Source organism: Cyphomyrmex costatus, unplaced genomic scaffold (genome assembly GCF_001594065.2).
Source record: "Cyphomyrmex costatus isolate MS0001 unplaced genomic scaffold, Ccosl1.0 scaffold5, whole genome shotgun sequence".
NCBI classification, from domain to species: domain Eukaryota; kingdom Metazoa; phylum Arthropoda; class Insecta; order Hymenoptera; family Formicidae; genus Cyphomyrmex; species Cyphomyrmex costatus.
The window spans coordinates 2,684,608-2,700,170 of record NW_017279267.1 but is presented as its reverse complement, the minus strand read 5'-3'; the positions used below and the strand labels follow the sequence as shown (position 1 = coordinate 2,700,170).

The 15,563-nt window shown below is 32.3% G+C and overlaps 3 protein-coding genes across 5 annotated transcripts; 1 reads left to right on the top strand and 2 right to left on the bottom strand.

Annotated features, from left to right (window-relative positions):
* Positions 1-1,001: 1,001 nt before the first annotated feature.
* On the bottom strand, positions 1,002-5,537 carry Rep (Rab escort protein). Of its 2 annotated transcripts, XM_018545453.1 has the most exons (12): positions 5,087-5,537; positions 4,920-5,000; positions 4,756-4,822; positions 4,046-4,237; positions 3,772-3,958; positions 3,452-3,689; positions 3,072-3,294; positions 2,789-2,995; positions 2,577-2,701; positions 2,337-2,497; positions 2,044-2,214; positions 1,002-1,817 (listed from the first exon to the last, which is right to left on the bottom strand). In XM_018545453.1, the coding sequence occupies exons 2-12, from the start codon at positions 4,966-4,968 to the stop codon at positions 1,641-1,643; spliced, it is 1,797 nt and encodes a 598-aa protein (XP_018400955.1). In that variant the 5' UTR covers positions 4,969-5,000; positions 5,087-5,537; the 3' UTR covers positions 1,002-1,640. The 2 variants fall into 2 exon arrangements, with proteins under 2 accessions (XP_018400955.1, XP_018400954.1); XM_018545452.1 differs by having other exon boundaries at positions 4,920-5,537.
* Positions 5,538-6,627: 1,090 nt separating this feature from the next.
* LOC108778441 (THAP domain-containing protein 2) lies at positions 6,628-8,867 on the bottom strand. Of its 2 annotated transcripts, XM_018545618.1 has the most exons (5): positions 8,708-8,867; positions 8,395-8,611; positions 7,787-7,866; positions 7,523-7,696; positions 6,628-7,279 (listed from the first exon to the last, which is right to left on the bottom strand). In XM_018545618.1, exons 1-5 carry the CDS (start codon positions 8,758-8,760, stop codon positions 7,066-7,068), a joined length of 738 nt encoding a protein of 245 aa, XP_018401120.1. In that variant the 5' UTR covers positions 8,761-8,867; the 3' UTR covers positions 6,628-7,065. The 2 variants fall into 2 exon arrangements, 1 of the variants encoding a protein (XP_018401120.1); XR_001940848.1 differs by lacking the exons at positions 8,395-8,611; positions 8,708-8,867 and adding an exon at positions 7,955-7,985.
* Positions 8,868-9,287: 420 nt separating this feature from the next.
* On the top strand, positions 9,288-11,489 carry LOC108778360 (cell division cycle protein 123 homolog). Its single transcript, XM_018545524.1, has 6 exons — positions 9,288-9,816; positions 9,943-10,047; positions 10,360-10,576; positions 10,699-10,821; positions 10,898-11,154; positions 11,262-11,489. Exons 1-6 carry the CDS (start codon positions 9,607-9,609, stop codon positions 11,322-11,324), a joined length of 975 nt encoding a protein of 324 aa, XP_018401026.1. The 5' UTR covers positions 9,288-9,606; the 3' UTR covers positions 11,325-11,489.
* The last annotated feature ends 4,074 nt before the right edge of the window (positions 11,490-15,563 follow it).

Sequence of the window (15,563 nt, the reverse complement as noted above, 5' to 3'; positions counted from 1 at the left end):
AATACAAACTATCAATCCCAATATGTCACGATGTCTATCTAAATGACTAATGGCTCGTGTACATACAATACTTTATATGTAAATTACGGTATGCAATGCTGTCAATCTACTAAAGTATCAAAGCGTGACGCCACTATCTTCCCATTCTTATTATTTCTGCTGGTAATGTTATACGGTGTATAAGGTATATTCTGAGTCCAGTGATTACGAGCGCTACATTTACCTAGAATAAATTTCAATATGCATCTGCATTTTCTTTATTCTCGCTGTTTAATTATACACAAAAAAATTATTAAATAAAAAATACATATATATATGTATATATAACGTGTAAATCGCAATGTATCAATCAGTGATATAATTTCATAAACTTTTCACCATCGTAAACGCACTTGTGCTCTTCTAACGAGTCTGTGTCTTCTTTGCCAAGCTTACTTTTATCAGTAAAATGTGAAATGCGAAAGTATTGCATTTGTATAGAGAGATGAATCGGAAATAAGCGATTCAAAGACGAAAATATTCTGAATGGATAAAAAGCAATGTGTAAAAGTGTACGAACAATTAAAAAATAATATTAAGGGGGAACACCAGGGTGTCGGCCGAAAAAAAGGCTCTTTTTGTGAATTTTTTTTTTTAAACTGATAGCTTGTATGAATTATTGTTTTTATATATGCGAAGTACATACATTTACGAAATTATTAAAAAAAATTCATTGAACAATATTAATATTTGTAGCTTCAGTATTCATTGATGTGCACCTCGTCTGAAAAAACATGGGTGCACGGGCGCTCGTGTTCCGTCTGAACAGGAGCTCTGAAATAAATTTTTTTAATTTTATTTTAAAGTATATGAGTGTAGTTTCAGTTGCATATACGAATTTTTTAATAAAATAATTTTAGACAAAATGGCGCTGTTTAAAAAAAAAAAAGTCACGATTTTGCGACAAAAAATCGTTATCTTTTTAATTGTTTTTTAAAAACTAATAATCCGATTGAAAAGTTCGTACGTGCAACTGAAGATAATTTCGTTGTAAACATTCTATCCAAAATTTAAATCATTCGGATAAAAATTTGCCGAGATATGTGAGCGCCCAGTTACGAAAACATGGTTTCGAGAAAAACACGTTTAAAGTTTTACAACCGATTAGTTTATATAAAACGATAAAATTTCGTAACAAATAAAAATGCGTCCAATCCGGGTGCATATGAAGTGTTCACGACTGAAGCACACAGGCAACAAAAGAATACCAGTAAAACTGACTGCAGATCAAGGGACTGCTGAATGTCCTAGCGGCATCTGACCACGTTCTACTCTATCACATATTTACTATTGTTCCGTTAAGAATTTCAACATAATATTATAGGGACATATTTTTAAGACTCCAAGCATTACAAAAATGCAAAAAGAAAATCGATTTTTTTAACTCGTCACCCTGGTGTTCCCCCTTAACGCCGTAAAGCTTCTCGTTACTACTGCCTCGCAATCTGTACCTCATACTTTTATTTTTTTTTCTTTTTTTTCGAATATATTTATAAGGAAATGCAATAACGATAAAGATAAAAGACACTAAAGGCGCAAAAGCCTTAGCTGCTTTTCGACAATAGAGACGCAAAAGCATTATACTATCATTATACGATAGTTCATTCTTCTTCTTTCTCGGCCTTTTCGACATCTTGCTTCTCCTCACCCTCTGCGATATCACCACCCTCGAATTTCGGGCCTGGTGCTTCATCGCCTTCCAGAACAATTTCCTCTGGATCAGGCGCGCGTGGTAAAAAGTCCTCATCTGGATACATAGACTTAAAAATGTTCTTAGCCTAGAAGTAAAAAATTAATAAAAATTCTGAAGAGTTATATAGTATAAATTTAAAAATCATTTATCAAAACAATTTCAGAGAAACTGTGATACTGTTTTATAGTAAATATATTTATCTCAAAAATTATACAAAATTATAAAATACTTAAAACAGTAATTTTTTAAATTATATTTTATATGTATAATAATATATTATGTTGCTATTATCTTATATCATTATAGTATACCTGATTCACAGCAAAGTCGAAATCAAGTTCAAGATCCGGTCCAGAACATAGGTGTATATTACTTGGCGCAGAATCGCTTAATTTAATGTCGCTTGCAGGTAAATTCAAATACAAAGACCATAATACTTGAGGTATTGGATACTCAGATTCTTCTTTCTCTTGTCGATCATCCTAATTATTTAGTTTGAAAAAATATATCACGTTTACTTTTACAGAATTTTAATATTTTTGATGTTTTACCTCATAAGAGATATAATTTTAAATTATTAATAACTTTTATAGAGATATTTTACCTGAAGATGCCGTTTATCAGGAGAAACTGTTTGAGTATGAGAATCAGAAGAACTACGCACAGCATTGGAATCAAGCGGTTCTGCTCTCAGGAATTTATTCACGACATATGCTAGATCCTCCTTTGCATTCTTAGTACGTTTGCATGTCATATGAACTATGACTAAAGAAAAAAAGAAATGTGTGATGCGAACATAAGTCAAATCGATTTTGAAATATGTTCATATTAATGTTATGCATACATAATCCTTGAGGGCAAGCATTAGTAGATGGTCCCAATTCAATTAGAGTAATGGCTTCTTGGTCTGGTTTTTCCGGCGGATAATACAAAAGAGTTAGACTTTCTTTCTCACCTTGCATAATTGACCTATAACAGCGAAAAAATCTCCAATAGAATATACTGTATGCATCTACATATCTTTTAAACTATAAAATATCTGCATAAAGAAAATACCTGTCAGTAATGAAAATTCCGCGCGAAATTTGATTTTCTCCCTCGGAGGCTACAATTTCTGGTGGCAAGTGTCCTTGTCCTACAACTAAATGCTCCAAAGCCAATCTCTGTTTCCCACTGATAACGGCTTTGCATTTATCCTTGTTAACTACTACGCCGTCTAATTGTCTCTTTAAACAATAAATTCCACCAAAGACTGCACATAGTCTAAAAATATGGAAAATGTCAGTTTTAGATATAATTATAAAAAAAGTTTCGGAGTTTCATGTTTTTAAAAATGTACCTGCAGAAACATTGAGGCAGTTCTCCGCTTCCATACATAGGCCATAAGAAAGGCGTATTTCCATAACGTCCAAGACTATTGAGAAAATGCTTCGTACGATTAACGCCGTCTCTACATGATGTTTTGTTCGTTGCCATTGCAATAGCTTGCATAACATAATGCTGTACTATAGGCGTAAGATTTTTCGTATTAAGATATTCTAAGAACGTTTTATCACGGAAACCTAAAAAAATTAACAAAATACATTCAATTATTATTATTATTATTATTATCATTATTATTATTATCATTATTATTATTACTATTATTAAGTAAAGAAATAAAAAAGATTATAAAATGTATCTTTATCTGATACATATACATTTGCACGCAATACACACCATCAAATTCTGGACTATCGGCGCCTTGTTCCATACAAGATGTCAAAAGTTGCATCAACATTCTTTTCTCGACTACGCTAACCGTTTTGTTCGCAAATACATCGGCACGTGAGCAAGGAACTTGCGTAAGTTTACCGTCCATAAAAGTAGCAACTCTAGAGACTGCACGAAATTCAGCATAGCGCGCAATGTTGCTAGAAATCAACAATTCTACTAATTCACCACGGGCGAATAATAGCTGCAATAGGAATCACATACCATATACATTTGTACATTAAGAATAAATGCACATGTCTACAAATAGCTATCTGTAATCTTACTTTAGGCGCCAGATCGATATTAAATCTTCTGTATTCCTTCTTGATACGGTCTATGCTCCATTGTTTCACGTTTTCCTTTTTGTCAGCCTTGTCCTGATCAGTCTTTTCCGCACCTTCGAGAGCGGCACTATCTCCAGAACTCTCAGTCTGAGTATCTTTTGAAGATACATCAGGTAAGTCAGCATCACTGTATAAAAAAGAGAACTAGTCAAAATACACAAGATATTATCTAAAAGTGTCGTTGATCAATCAATTTATGTGTGTCATTTCTTACTTGGAAATATACCAGATTTCTCCAATGTTCTCTACTGTGGAATATTGGTCACTAGCCTTCAAAAATTTTTCATTTGTTTTCAAATCGATATTTGTATTTCTAGTACTACTTTTAACTGTTTTTAAATCTTCTATCCATTTTTGTAAGCCATCAAAATTAAATGTAGCCCATAGCCCTCCATAATATTCGTTGCTAAACAAAACAAGTAAAAAATTTTACTTAATAATAATAATGCTCATGAATACTTTTTAATTATAAAAAAAAAATAGCTTTATCATATCATATCAAAAAAGGTAAAAAAAATTCTTTTATCTCTAAAATGTTTGCTAAAAATTTAATCAAGATGCTTCTTAATTTCCTTACTTCTCCTTTAATGATTAATAAAGAAAGAGACATCATCTTTTATATAATTGTGATATTATTTTATAAAAATGTTTAATAATAATTATATTTAACAATAAACACATTGACAGCATATCAAAATGCAGCAAAATTATTTCATACAATTCTGGTAATTCTTTCAAGATTTAATAAAGTAACAAAAATACTAATAAATATTAAATATAAATAACAAAAATGTTAAATAGTGATGATTGCCTTTTCAAGCTTATATACGTCAAAGACATTTTAAACTCTGTATATATAATTGACAGGTGACAGTGGGTGACAGATGCAGAGAAGAAAAGATACTCCGAACACCTGGTCGTTACCTGTCCAGATGTAGAACCCTTTTGCCGATCCTGCTTGCCGCCGCAGCGACGATAGACTCGGTCATACCTGTCAGAAATCATGATAGCGAGAATTACCGGTGAAAAAGTTTCTACTAATAAACGCGACACGCAACCATTTCCCTCGTCATGATAAGAATCAATACCTGTTCCTACGACGACCACATCGTATTCGGTCGGCAGATCGTCCTCCATGGTTGTCTCTCCCTGGTTGCTTGTTTTCGGAGCTGACCGGATTGCACAAGTGTGACAATTGATGCAAGAGGATATCGGCGAATAAATTATAAATCTATGATATATATCGCACGCGTACCGATCAATTCATTTTCCTTGACCCGACAAAATTTGCGTAAAAAAATCTGCCCCGCCCCGCACGAGACCCTCACTCACAGTTCTCGCGCACAGGCCCTACTCAAACCCTTTTTCGTTCAAAGTTTGACAGAACCAGTCAGAACGAACGGTACCAAAGCAGTCAAAAGGGCGAGCGGATCGGAGCAGATATATGCGTTGAGAGAGAAAGAGAAGGAGAGTGAGATCGTTAATCTGGATGTCTCGCTCAGTCTCGTTCATTACGAGTGTTGCGCTGCCTCACGGAGTAGGACGTGAAACATATGAGAATGCCCCAATGAGGACTCTATAAAGCCTGTATCACATTACGCATTATTGAAAATTAAAGGTGTCATCCATACTCTGTTGCAAATGTTTTGAAACATTTTTTGATTGGTTGATTCGTAAAATTCTTTCTTGTGATTGGTCAATGAAATATTTACAGCATTAAATGGATTATCCTAAAGTCGAGTGTTTCCCTTTTATTCAATTGTAAGAGAGGAATGCTCGATTATATAATTAGTCAGTTCTTACAAATTACGGCATACAGCATACACTGAAAAATTTTTGGTCCAACGAATATGATCGTTAATCAAAAAATATTCAATTTAATGTCTAATTTATTAATACAGTAACTGGATTTATTAATATAACTACATACTTATTCTCTTGCGATTAATTCTACACATACATATGAAAATGATTTAAATTAAATAAAATTCGAGCAGAACAAGTCAGAACTGTAGGAAAAAGTGCCCAAAATTAACAGCACGACATCAACGATATATATATCTAGACCAAGCATTCTAGCTGATTCTAGCTGAGACGTGAAACCAGAAGTTAGCAGTTTACGACTGAGAGAGATAGTGCGTTTGAATTCTTACTATTTCATTTTATCTTGTGGAAAGATATGGCTGATGCTGTCAAGGCTGTAAGATAGAATGAGATAGTTATAATCTTATTCTATCACAACAGAAAAATAATCAGTTTGTTGTTTTGAGTGCTATGTAGTGCAAAAATTAAGAAAATACAATAAATTAAAAAATGCAACGAATAAATTATTTTTATCTAACGTTTGCACGTATATTTGCCATATAAACAAAATATAATTAAAAATATTAACGTCTATATTGAACTCTCGATAAACAAACAATCAATAAATATATTACAAAACAGGCAAGTGAGAGTAAATTTAAAAATCTAAATATAATTATATAGATATATATGCAGTATATTATTTTATTTAATTCGGATACTATTTATTTATTAAATATAATTCTAAACTGTTAAATTCAACTATATTTTGTAAAAATCGAGTCCAGAGTTTATGCGGGAAAGAGATAAGAAATGAAAACAAATTTATAAAGTTAAAATTTATTGATGCTTAAAGAGAATAAGTTTATTAAGTTTGCTTCTAACTCTGTCTATTTTATAATTTTTGGATGCACACATATGATGACATATTATCAATGCCAAACAATAAATGTTTACAAATTTGGCACTTATAATTTTTCTTTTTACTCTTCGGGCAACAAATCCAGATATATATATGTTACTACATCTGTAATATAATTTGACATACACCATTCATCGTTAATAAACTCATTTTCTACTTCTTCCTCATTGTCATTTTTTATTGATTTGTCAGCCTATATTCATAGGCTTTCGTGGAATAAAATTGTAACGTTGCAGCAAACATTTTAATTGCTGCAGGAAAAGGTCTTTTTCTTTTTTTACTTAAGTGTCTCTTCATTATTTCTTTTTCCGTCATTGAAACATTTATCTGTTAACGAAGACTTTCAGCTTTAAGAATACTTTTTTTTAAGACATTAGTATAAAAAGTACATGTGCAAAGTACATATACTTACATATCATAGTCTATATGCTTTCCATACACAAAATTTGTTTCTGTGTAATTCATTCATTATATCATGTATGTGTATGACAGATATTTTTACAACTTACTTATAACATATCTGCAGCACCTTCTGATAAAAGTTGTCTGTCTTGCAAATGCTTTAAAAGTAATGACATAGACGTTACTCTTTTTTGTAATCGTCTGCTCCTTTGTTGCAAGATTTCTACTTTTTTTTTTAATTTTGCATTGATCTTTCTTTCATTATAAAGCTCTTTCTGCAAAGTTATTTCCTCTGTGATTGTTGAAATATCAACAGATGAACTATATAACAAACATTTATATTATGTAAAAATAGTCTACGGGGTATACCATGCATTTGTTCTTGCTGGATTGCTTGCATTTTAATAAATTATTAGTGTTTCCGAGTTCTGTATTATCCAATTTTAGTAATTTGCTAAAATGCAAACAATTCAACAAGAAAAAATCATATGCCATTGGTTTAAGTCAGAAAAATAACAAAAAAGTATTCAATTATCATATAATATTGATGTTTTATTATTTTACCTCTGTATGGTTCCAAATTTAGTTGTACGCTTCTTAGAAATAAAGGCACTTTGTCTGTATGAATTATTTTGATTCTCTTCCATGTTTATAGTAGTTTTTAAATTCTCTATGTATGATTGTTGCTGATGTACATTTATATTTCCTTTTTCTATTACTGTGATGTCCAACGTTTCACTGTATAACATGTTCACAAGCAATAAATATCTCGAAATAAGAAAGAATATAAATGATATGAATATACAGCTAAGTTCATGTTTATTTTACCTGTGAGAAGTGTTACTCGTTGTTGAAAGCTCAGTTGAAAAGTTCTCACAATTAATATTAAATTTATCACATTCTCGTAACTATTTTTAGAGCAAAATAAAAAAAAAGTAATTAATATGTGAGTTTCTTACGTTTTTTATTCGTTATTTAATCAAAGATAAAATTTACTTTTCAGATAGAATTGCGTTTCAAGACCGACGACTGTTCGGCGCGCAAGTTGGAGGGGTGAAAGAGAATATATATATATATTACTTTGGATAAATATTGCAAAGAATATTACTACGTTGACCTCCTTAGAGATCTGTAGATATTCGCAAAATTCTCGCAGGTGCTTTGATACGCGTATGTCTCTTTATATAGAATCTCGACTAGATAACTTTCTCAGGCGTATAAGGTAGGCTTCTACTACAATGCCTTAGTAATGAGTCCAGTAGTGGAAGCTGAGACAAAACGTCATAATTACGTAATATTCTTCGCAATATATTAGATTAATTTAAAAAGATTTTAACGAAATTATTGGTTTATTGCCCTTATATCTCTTTATATTAGTTGTTAAATACATATTGAGCATTATCACAAACATTTCAAAGATAAAATTGTATACTTACTGGTTTGTTAATTTTTAAATATGTTTTTACAGGCATGTTAAATATGCTAGGTACAGCATTAGCTTTTAAATAAATTTTTCCACTACATGTTGACAGAAAAGAATCCTTTGAAAAATGCTGGCTACATATACGTGCATTTGCAATAGGCGTAAAGTTTCCAATATGTTTATTAATTGCTGTTAGCCATTGTTGCCTTCGAGCCTCAATTTTTGGGAACCTTAAATTAATTATAATTAAATTAAAAGATTAATTTTGTAAATTGTGTAATAATTTCAATAATTAAAAATTAAAATATCTATATATATTCGTATACCTGTGAAAATTTAGTCCATCACCATATTTAATTTTACAAATACAACAATTCATTTTTAATATTATTTATAATGAACTATTGCATTTGTAATAATATTAATATTATTACAAATCAACACTGAAATTAGTACAAGTTATCTGGAAACACAGTAGTATCTCGGTTATAGGTTATCGTAGGCTATTGACAATATAGACGTAAACTAAAGATGCACATAAAATATGATTGGATAATTTTCTTTATGCATACGTTTATGCAAGTTATGTGGAAAGCTTTAAAGCGGGGAGCACAGACTTTTGCATAACGCATAAAGCATGTGCATAAGGAATTTCATTGGCCCATTTTCTTATGCATGAGTCAATGGACCAATCAAATTCTTTATGTATATGGTTTATGCGTTATGCAGAAGTCTGTGCTCCCCGCTTAAGCCTCTCACACATGAAATGCATAACAGTGCATAAACATAACATAAGACCGCTGGACCAATAAGCATCCAGCATAAAGTTGCCATATTGATTAACATAAGGTGCTCATTGGTCCAGCGGTTAGACACTTTTGAATATATATATTCTCTGAAAAGTAGATGTGCTATGTTTATGTTTACTTCTTCAGAGGGCAGTAGTGCGCTGCAGCATTTTACTTACTGGTAGAAAGCCCTTATGACCTCTCTTTTCTCAGGTTTCTGTCTAATAAAAGTAGGGGGGGTTATTTCATCACTGTTTATCTTTATCACGAAGAACGAAATACCACGAAATACTAAAGAGCACTAAGAGGAATACTTAATGTCGATTTTAAGGACCAATTTGTGGTTAAATTAATGAAAATTTAATGAGATTTTAATAATCTTTTATAAAACATAATTTCAAATAAAGCACGTATAAATTACAAAACATTTGAGAAAGATGGTGAATGATTTAAAACTGGAGTGCTCCTTTTCCTCTTGGTATCCAACATTCAAGAAAGATTCCTTAAAGGCTACAACTCTTCACATTCCGGACGCGGTTTTAAAATATTTGGAGCACGATACGTTTGTATTGCCTCTCGAGGCAGCGAAATCTTTACCGGAGGATTCCGAATGGACTGACGGCTCACCAGTGACATGTGAACAAGAGGTATTTATTTATTTATGTTTGTTTGATAAATAACAGAATTATAATCTTTATTTTAAATTTATATATATAATCAAATATATTAAATATTAAATATAATATCATAGTATGATATATACATTGTTTTAGGAAACGGATTATCAACCGACATTTCCTGAATTTAGTCAACAAATACAAGAAGTGTTAGATGAATATGATGCAGTATTTATCAAAACAAATTGGAGTACACCGGCGGTAAATTATTTTCTACCTTCTTATTTTTATTTTGCAAACATTTTTTTCAAAATTTCTGTTATTTTTTTTAAATATAAATAAGCATGTGTTTACACAAAAAAAAAAGTATCATGTGCAGTAGAAATCAAAAATTCTTTTTCTAAAATAAATACTTCGTATTTATAATAGATTAAATAGCTTTATTTATAAATTTTCTGTTATAGCAATAGTTTAATTTTGTAATAAGTGTTTTGATATAATTATAATGTGATTTATGTTAAGACATATATAAAAAGAAAATTACAGTATAATTTATATGTAATTATGTTATAGGATGCTATGTGGGTTGCACCTACAAAGACTCTCAAATGTAACACGCTAGAAGAGATCTATTTGTTACTGAAAAGCTCTGACAGGATTGCTAAAGATCTGAACATCATAAAATCTTCAAGGGACTGCCCTTTGCCATTTTGTCTGGTGTTGAAACAATGGCAAGATATCAATCCTTGCACAGAATTTCGCTGCTTTGTCATAGACAATGAGCTCATCGGTAACTTATCAACTTAGTTTGTTTTTCCTCAATTATTAAATTTTATTAACTGCTTTTGTGTTTTTCTGCCTGCTACTATAAAGTTAATGTTTGTGATAACATATCAATCATATTTTATATAGCTATAAGTCAGAGGGATATATCACAGTACCACGTTTCCAATGAATTACAAAAATATGATATACAAACAGACATCAAGAGTCTGTTTTTAGAGCGCATCAAAGGCAGATTTCCATTGAGTAACTGTAAGTAAAACACTATAAAATTAGTAATAATATTCGAATTCTTATTAACTCATAGAGCTAACTTTACTTCTGGCAGATTCCTTCGATGTTATACGATATAAGAAAGATAAAGTAAAAATAATAGATTTTGGTGCAATGGATGCAGCGTCTACGAAAGAGACGCTTTTTACGTACGAGGAATTACAAAATCATATTGAAAACACTCCAGAATTCCGTTTTATTGGAGAGGAAATAGGTATTCAGCCAAAGCCTCTGATGCAATTTTGTATTCCACAAGAGATCAGCGAGTTTTTCCAATCGAGAGATGTTACGTTACTGGATCTTATTCAAAGGGTATGTCTTCTAGTTATTGAAGAAATACACTTGCAAAATTTAGCGATTTATTTTAGTCTTTAGATTTGACACTCGATTACGACAATCGAAACTTTTCTTTATTGCAGGAAGTGGAAAGTCAACGGAAAGAGCATGAAAAAGAAAATGCTAACGTTTCAGAAAGTACTTGATGTATATATAACGTATAAATAAATATTTTCCTTATATATAAACATCAGCTGTAACTCTTTTACTCACATGTATAAGGGATACAAAACTTAAGAGAGGTATTATAAATTATTGTTACATTTTATCTTTCTCAAAGAAGGCTAATATCTAATAGTAAGTACACGCGCTAATAAGTATACGCGATTACACAACGAACGGATTCTAATCTTTAAATCTTGTTACATTACATTTTAGCTTGTTTAAATTCTACATTTTGAGATCATTCGATTACATCTCAGTGCCAAAAGGAATAATCGAACTTGTTCAATTATTTCGCTCCTTCTAAGTTATCAAATTCTGTTGGTTTCTTCATTCCGAGTTTAATACATATTACAAGAAATTCAGAATTACCTGCAATACAGATCATGTCATGATCTGTGTCAATTGAGTCAAAGCCGATAATTCTCGTAGCATGTCATGATACAATCTGAAGCTTTCGATTTATGTAAATGTAGGTATAAGTGAATGCAATTAAATGCTCTTAATCACCAAATCGCTTCTGTATTTTGGAATGCGACGCGTCTGCGCGTGTATGTGTATATGTGAATGAATGTACACCGACAGGATATTTAAATACAGAACTTTCACTTTTATTCTGCCAGACTCTCTTTTTCTATCATTACATTACATAAAACGATTAAAGGCTATCCTACCGCTTGAAAGAATTATCATAATATTGCAGTATTTTTCGAGCCATCGGCCTTTTTACCGAGCGACGTCCCTTATATAGAAAATATGTCTTGTTTATGTACAATATGCAATCCTTAATACTTCAGTTTTGAAAAAGGATCCCCGATATATGTACCTCCGGACAAGTTAATACGCTGTACAGTCATATCCAAGGAGTATTTTCATCTTTCTCTCCCTTTCTATGTTTCTCTCTGTTTCTCCCTCTCGTTCTCTCATCTCATAATCCTCATAAAAACAAACACCATAGGATGGGGCGACTACTACTGTGTGCGATTTTATCATTTTTATCTGTGGACCATGATACGTTTCTAAAACCCGAACTCGCAAAACGACCCAGCAGCTTTTCGCATCGGGCTTCGCACTTTATCTGTATAGTTCTGCCGAGTATTAAGGATGAAAAATGCTTAAATTCTAATTGTTCATAACATATCAATTTCATTAATTTTTTTAGTAATGTAAACACGATTTTTTTGAAATTATATAACGTATACATATATATATATTATAGTTTGCATTATGCTGAAAACCAATATAAAAGTTATTATATTTTGCCAATTCTTAGAAAAACTCTACAGAAACATTATTCTATATTTTGACGTTACTTAAAAATTGACAAAAACGTACAAACTGTTCTAAATTTCTGAATGAGTTATTTCATATTTAAGAGAATAATAATGTAATAAAGTGACTACATTTTTTCCTCTATCATACTTATCATGTAATTTAGACTGAAAGATTTAGAGATTCGGAAGCAAACCATATTTCCATCGCGCATTTATCAAATCTTATTTAAATAATTTTAAAATTCTTTTATCATCTAGTAAATAAAAATAGGCGATTGCGCTTGGTTTTTAATTCGAGATACGAGGCAAAGATCGGTCATCTGCAAGTGCAATATGATGAAAAAAGTTGCGAAGTCGCTTCGCAAAATAAAACCTTATTTACAAAGTATCTTCTTCCGCGAGCGAAATACGGCAGATTGTTTCGTCGCTGCTTTTGTTACACGGACAATCTTTCCCATTAATCGCGATTGCAATTTGTGCATCGGTCTCTTGCTCACAATACATACGCGAATATCAATTGAATGGATTTTATGTAAAAAGTCCCAAAGCATCCTTTATTTGAAAAAATAAGCTTGATTCTTTCTAGAGGGAAGTACGATGCCGTTTCAAGTGATAAAAATAATTGCAGCACATAGCTGTTTCTATAACTAACAACAAAGACAATAAGGAATGAGAACCAGATGCCTCCAATATAAAATAATTAATATCATACATTATAGAGTAGTGCATGGTTCCTTTTACATAAAAACTCTTCGCAACGATCTCCGGGAAATATTTCTTCTCGAGATCGCGAAAGGCCGTGTTCCTTCGCAGCGAATTTTATTTTTGAAGGTCATCCGGATTCTCAAATCGTGCAGTCAGTACTACAGGCCGCTCATTGAGCATTCAGTGAGCAAGAAAGGAATCAATATGTTTATTTATTAACTATTCATAATGTAAAATATATATTTATTTATTATAGATAATCTAATTAATTCTTATTTATTATTTTTATTATAAATAATAAAAATGTAAAATTAATTAATAGGCAATAGAGCTATTTGGCTAATTAGCTCTCAATTGCCCATTAATTTTACATTTTTTATTATCATTTAAAATCTCAATTTATTTTATATTATTTTTATTATTTCTCCAAGGCCCCTGAGAACGTGAGCGCAGTCTTAAAGAAATAACAAACAGTAATAAATATAATAAGATTATCTATAATAGATAAGTTATTCTACAAATATTATAATAAATAAATAAATTCTTTTCTTGCTTATACTAAGAGCTCAATGAATGGTCCGTAGTCTTGAATACAATAACATTCACGCGTATGTATAGCGGTGTACTCTCAAAGACAAATTTCCCTCACGAAACACATGGTTTTTCACGTGGTTCACATCATTTTCCTATCGTTCGTTATGTACATAGGAGCGCGTCTTTCTTTCACGTTCTTACATTCACACACTCGTCCTCGGTTCTCCCCTCACAATCTGAACGCTCAAATTATTTTTCGACTGATTTGTGCTAGACGACATTGCGTAGCTTAATAAATGTATGTACGTTTTGCGGTGTACAGCCATTGCTCATCCTCCGAGTCTCTCTCATCCTTCCTTCTTCCGCCTTTTGCTCGCTCGCAAATTCCCCTTCACTCTTTTCTTTTCTTTTTACGTCGCTCGTTTTAATGATACTAAAATGATGTACAACAGCATTCGCACACTCTCTCGATTCTCTTTCTCCCTTTCGCATCTTCTTTCACTCCTTCACTCGCTCTTCTTCTTTCTCTCTCTCTCTCTCTCTCGAATACTGGTAGGGTGTTGAGTGACAAAAACAGTAGTCTCTTAACAAACATACGATACAAAAACTCTTAAGTTATCGCCTAACGGCCAGTGAAAAGCGGGTTGTTTTATTTTATCATTATTTTTTTCTCCTCTCTTCTCTTTTTCTTCTTTCCTCCCTTCCTACCTCTTTAAGTACCTGAAGAAGCTAGCTTTGGGAAATCTCGCCTTGATCCGCAAACGCTAAGGCCTGAAACCGATGTGGAATCTCGGTGAGATCTGATCTTCGATCTATCCTTACTGGTGTGGCAATCGCATGGAAACCGACAATCCGCGTACATGTTGAGTATCGGAAATCGAGCTCGCCGAAATTACACCGACTCCGATCCTCGCTCTCAAATGCATCCCCTTTTCTCTTTCTCTCTTTCCTGCTTCTTCCCTTAAGTCCGCGCCTCGGATTTGCCTTAACGATGAAGACTACTCACCCCTCTATGATAAATGCGATTGGTACGACTAAATTGGGTGGCGAAAGGCCCGACTATCACCGATGAATTGAATAGTACACGTGCATCCGAGTAGTACACGTGCATGAGCTAGAAGCTATCTCTCATTGCTTCCTCTTTCAAAAAAATACGCATCTCTATTTGATGCGAGACACTCGCTCGGAATTTTATACACGCGGAGACAAAGATGTCACTCTGACATCTCTTTGTATTTTTCTCTCTTCACTTCCTCTTTCTTTTCTTTCTCTCTCTCTCTAATATACAGGAAGATAGAGCTCGTTTTCTTACTTTTATCGCGGAAATAAATATATTGAACTTGTCCTCGCTTTATACAAGTGGCTCGAGTGGAAACGCGATTCTCTCTTTCTTTGGGATACGCTTCTCTCGCGCTAAATTGAAGAAACACCGAGAGAGCCGCGAAAGAAACTCGTCGTGAGTGTAAAATGAAAGGGATGGTCTACAAAAAAAAAAACAAAGACGTTCCTCTTTTATAAATCAATTAATTTGATCTATAAATAAAACTTTCACAGATTTACTTTTTTCTGATTAAAAAGTAAACCCTCTCGCATTTTTCTGTAGACCGCCTCGATTACATAAAATCTAACTTCAATACGGAAATAAATACTTCAATATGAAAAAACAAAAATACTCGATCTCATAAATAAAAAAGGCATTTTTTCTCGGGA